Source organism: Coregonus lavaretus (assembly GCF_964263955.1).
Source record: "Coregonus lavaretus genome assembly, chromosome: 6".
NCBI lineage: Eukaryota > Metazoa > Chordata > Actinopteri > Salmoniformes > Salmonidae > Coregonus > Coregonus lavaretus.
The window spans coordinates 64,743,411-64,747,918 of record NC_139993.1 but is presented as its reverse complement, the minus strand read 5'-3'; the positions used below and the strand labels follow the sequence as shown (position 1 = coordinate 64,747,918).

General features: G+C 41.3%; 1 protein-coding gene across 1 annotated transcript in view; it reads left to right on the top strand.

The window, feature by feature from the left end:
• The window catches only part of LOC311130218 (uncharacterized protein), a 170,646-nt gene extending 166,454 nt beyond the window's left edge, over positions 1–4,192 (top strand). The window contains exon 4 of the mRNA XM_084162916.1: positions 3,622–4,192. Coding sequence (XP_084019042.1) covers positions 3,622–3,859 — 238 coding nt within the window. The 3' untranslated portion in view covers positions 3,860–4,192. The remainder of the gene's footprint in view (positions 1–3,621) is intronic.
• Positions 4,193–4,508: the final 316 nt, after the last annotated feature.

Here is a 4,508-nt window from a genome sequence, read left to right as displayed (position 1 = left end):
ATACAGTAGCACACAGTCAATATAGCACAAGTTTTTCTTTGATCAACCATATTCATAACACAATTCAGCATTTTATGCCGTGAGAATAACATATGACATTTTGAGTAAATGTGTGTGTGTTCGTGTGTTTGCACACACGTGTGCGTGTGTGGGTATGTGACAGAAAAAATATTTGTTTGAGAGAGAGGCAACGAAGGGAGCTCTTTGTTATGATGATTATTTATTGCACAAGCACAAACAAGCTTTAATATTAGAAAAAAGGGTTCCAAAAGGGTTCTACTTGGAACCAAAAGGGTTCTACTTGGAACCAAAAGGGTTCTACTTGGAACCAAAAGGGTTCTACTTGGAACCGAAATGGGTTATTCAAAGGGTTCTCCTATAGGGACAAAACCCCTACAGATTCTAGTTGGCACTAGTGTTGTTACCGCATGGCTTGACCTATGAACTCAGAAATAGGTTTGATATATATCTCTCCCTTTCCTCTTTTCAACAAACAGAATAGTTCCTGGATAATCCAATAATTCAAACATTTACAAAGAAAATACCAATATATATTTTTTCTTCTTTCACCTATGAAAAACATAATTTCCCCTCACCTGAATGTTTTGTCATGTTGACATAAATTGACCAGGTGGATGAGTTCTTTTCTAAGAATATACACATGTTAACCTTCAAAATATTACACAGTGCCATTTAGATTGGGAGTAATTAGCACTGTGACAACCAACCCCGGTCTCCCTGCTACAGTATATCCCCTGTAGCTCAGTTGGTAGAGCATGGCGCTTGCAACGCCAGGGTTGTGGGTTTGATTCCCAGGGGGGGCCAGTATGAAAAAATGTATGCACTCACTAACTGTAAGTTGCTCTGGATAAGAGCGTCTGCTAAATGACGAAAATGTATATAGGGGTCATAGTGAGTGTAACATTATGACTCATGTTCTTTAGAGGATCAAAGAACATGATGACATGACACTGCTACTCCCTGACCTCTACAAGACACATCAAATGTACACTAATTACCATGGAAACGTGCACAAGGTAGTGCAGTAAATGAAGTCCGGAAGATCATCGAGACTGAAATCTGAAATGATGATGGAAATCTGTACATTTCATTTGAGTTTTTGATTCTATCTTTCCTGAATTGATGAAAGGGGTATAGTAACTTTGAATGCTGAATGTTGTAATTATGTGATGACTGTCTGTGGGTAATTAATTAAAAGTTTATCATCATCAGTAGAAGGAGTTTCAAAGATTGAGAGTTTAGATTTGTCAATACAATGCTTCTAACAAAAGTGCTTGAATTGAGATTTCTTCTCTGTGTGGTTGGTCCTTCAAATATCACCTTGCAGATAACAAGATACTCTGTATTGTACGTACTTCACTTGTCTGTTTCTATAGTTACTCTACTGTCTGTTTCTATAGATACTCTACTGTCTGTTTCTATAGCTACTCTACTGTCTGTTTCTATAGCTACTCTACTGTCTGTTTCTATAGCTATTCTACTGTCTGTTTCCATAGCTACTCTACTGTCTGTTTCTATAGCTACTCTACTGTCTGTTTCTATAGCTACTCTACTGTCTGTTTCTATAGCTACTCTACTGTCTGTTTCTATAGCTACTCTACTGTCTGTTTCTATAGCTACTCTACTGTCTGTTTCCATAGCTACTCTACTGTCTGTTTCTATAGATACTCTACTGTCTGTTTCTATAGCTACTCTACTGTCTGTTTCTATAGCTACTCTACTGTCTGTTTCTATAGCTACTCTACTGTCTGTTTCTATAGATACTCTACTGTCTGTTTCTATAGCTACTCTACTGTCTGTTTCTATAGCTACTCTACTGTCTGTTTCTATAGCTACTCTACTGTCTGTTTCTATAGCTACTCTACTGTCTGTTTCTATAGCTACTCTACTGTCTGTTTCTATAGCTACTCTACTGTCTGTTTCCATAGCTACTCTACTGTCTGTTTCTATAGCTACTCTACTGTCTGTTTCTATAGCTACTCTACTGTCTGTTTCCATAGCTACTCTACTGTCTGTTTCCATAGCTACTCTACTGTCTGTTTCCATAGCTACTCTACTGTCTGTTTCTATAGCTACTCTACTGTCTGTTTCTATAGCTACTCTACTGTCTGTTTCTATAGATACTCTACTGTCTGTTTCTATAGCTACTCTACGGTCTGTTTCTATAGATACTCTACTGTCTGTTTCTATAGCTACTCTACTGTCTGTTTCTATAGCTACTCTACTGTCTGTTTCTATAGCTACTCTACTGTCTGTTTCTATAGCTACTCTACTGTCTGTTTCTATAGCTACTCTACTGTCTGTTTCTATAGCTACTCTACTGTCTGTTTCTATAGCTACTCTACTGTCTGTTTCTATAGCTACTCTACTGTCTGTTTCTATAGTTACTCTACTGTCTGTTTCTATAGCTACTCTACTGTCTGTTTCCATAGATACTCTTTTGCCTCAGAGCCTTTACTTACATTTATCATAGAAATTACTTATCTGAATAAATATGCAAAGCTACAGCTGGGATAGCTATAATTATTTCAAACAACACCTCTCGGATCAGACATGTCCCGGATAGGTTTGTGCTCCACATCAAAAAGTCTCCCAAGTGTTTGGAAGTACCGTCACGGGGGAATAGAAGGTAGAGTGGAGACATTGTCAGTCGTTACTAATAGATCTCAGGATGGTTTACCCAGCTACCGCTCAGCTCACTAAGGGCCTGTTTAGGGAGTGGAGTAGGCGGACTAAATAATGAGATTAGGCTAGTTTAATTATATAAACCAAGTTATGTGTGGCTGCCGATGGTCTAAGGAACAGGGGGGTTAGGGACAGAGAGCGAGCCTGTCATGTCTGTAGACACCACACAATAGTTGGGTTAATACTTTTGCGCAGACAAATGCATGGTACTTCCCTGTGGTACATCATGGTACATTTACATTTTAGTCATTTAGCAGACGCTCTTATCCAGAGCGACTTACAGTTAGTGAGTGCATACATTTTTCATACTGGCCCCCCCTGGGAATCGAACCCACAACCCTGGCTTTGCAAGCGCCTTGCTCTACCAGCTGAGCTACAGGAGTCACTGTAGTACATCACTGTAGTACATCATGGTACATCACAGTGGTGCATCATGGTACATCACAGTGGTGCATCATGGTACATCACTGTAGTACATCACTGTGGTACATCATGGTGCATAACTGTGGTACATCATGGTACATCACTGTAGTAAATCATGGTACATCCCTGTGGTACATCATGGTACATCACAGTGGTGCATCATGGTACATCACAGTGGTGCATCATGGTACATCACTGTAGTACATCATGGTACATCACTGTAGTACATCACTGTAGTACATCACTGTAGTACATCATGGTACATCACTGTAGTTCATCACTGTAGTACATCATGGTACATCACTGTAGTACATCATGGTACATCACTGTAGTACATCACTGTAGCACATCATTGTAGTGCATCATGGTACTGATTGTGAGTTAGGCCTCTCTGACCCATGTATTGTTTATGTATCAGTATACTATACTACTATACTACCATGTATTCGTTTATGTTTATGTTGTATATGTATCTTTATCTTGTCTGCTCAGGTGTCTGTGCAGCTACTTCAGCAGTCGTTACCGTCAGGCTGAGCAGTGGTCGTTCACAGTGCAGGCCAGGGGCGGAGGAGAGCGAGGTGGGTCTGGGTCTGAGCACTTGGTGGTGGCTGAAGCAGCAGCAGTCACGGGAAGACAGAGGTCATCAGGAGCGATGGAGGAGAAGAACAGAGTGGAGGAGGAAACAGCAAATGAAGAGTGGCCACGACACAGCCTGCTGCTCAAACTCTGAGAGGAACGGGGGGTGGAGTCACTAATGTGTGTCCTCTGGTGTGAAAGGGAATTGTCCAGCAGCAGAGACAGGAAACAATTGTGACTGTATCGCAGTGACTCGTAGATGGTGTCTTGATGCGATCATGGCTACATGATGCGCGACACACTTTCCGCACTGTAACATACTGTACATAGCTCCTGCTGTTTGAAGTGATAGAGGAATTTGACAATAGCACAACTTGTACAATGCCAAAATACCACTGCAAGTATCTGTTTCAAGTCAAATGTATAATGACTCAATTGTCTAACTGTGGTTCTATTAGTCCATTCTAATTAAAGGCTTTATTCTACTAATTGCTCCTCTACATGTTTAGCAGGTTGATGACAAGGGGAATGTGTGAGCTCCTCTCTCTGACTATGTGCAGAGTACATACAGACAGCAAAACAACCAAACATCTCCTGACACAATCTGCCAGAGCGTCCTGTTCATAATAATGATGCCCACACAGAGACAATGGGGCGCCTCTCTGATTAGTGTCACCAGTCCTTGTGCATCTCCCCTAGCATCATTAGTGCTCACTAGCCCCTCCCTCCCACTCTCTCCCGCTCTCTCCTACTCTTCTCCTCGCCCTGCTCTCCTCCCACACTCTCCCCTGCTCCGCACGGTC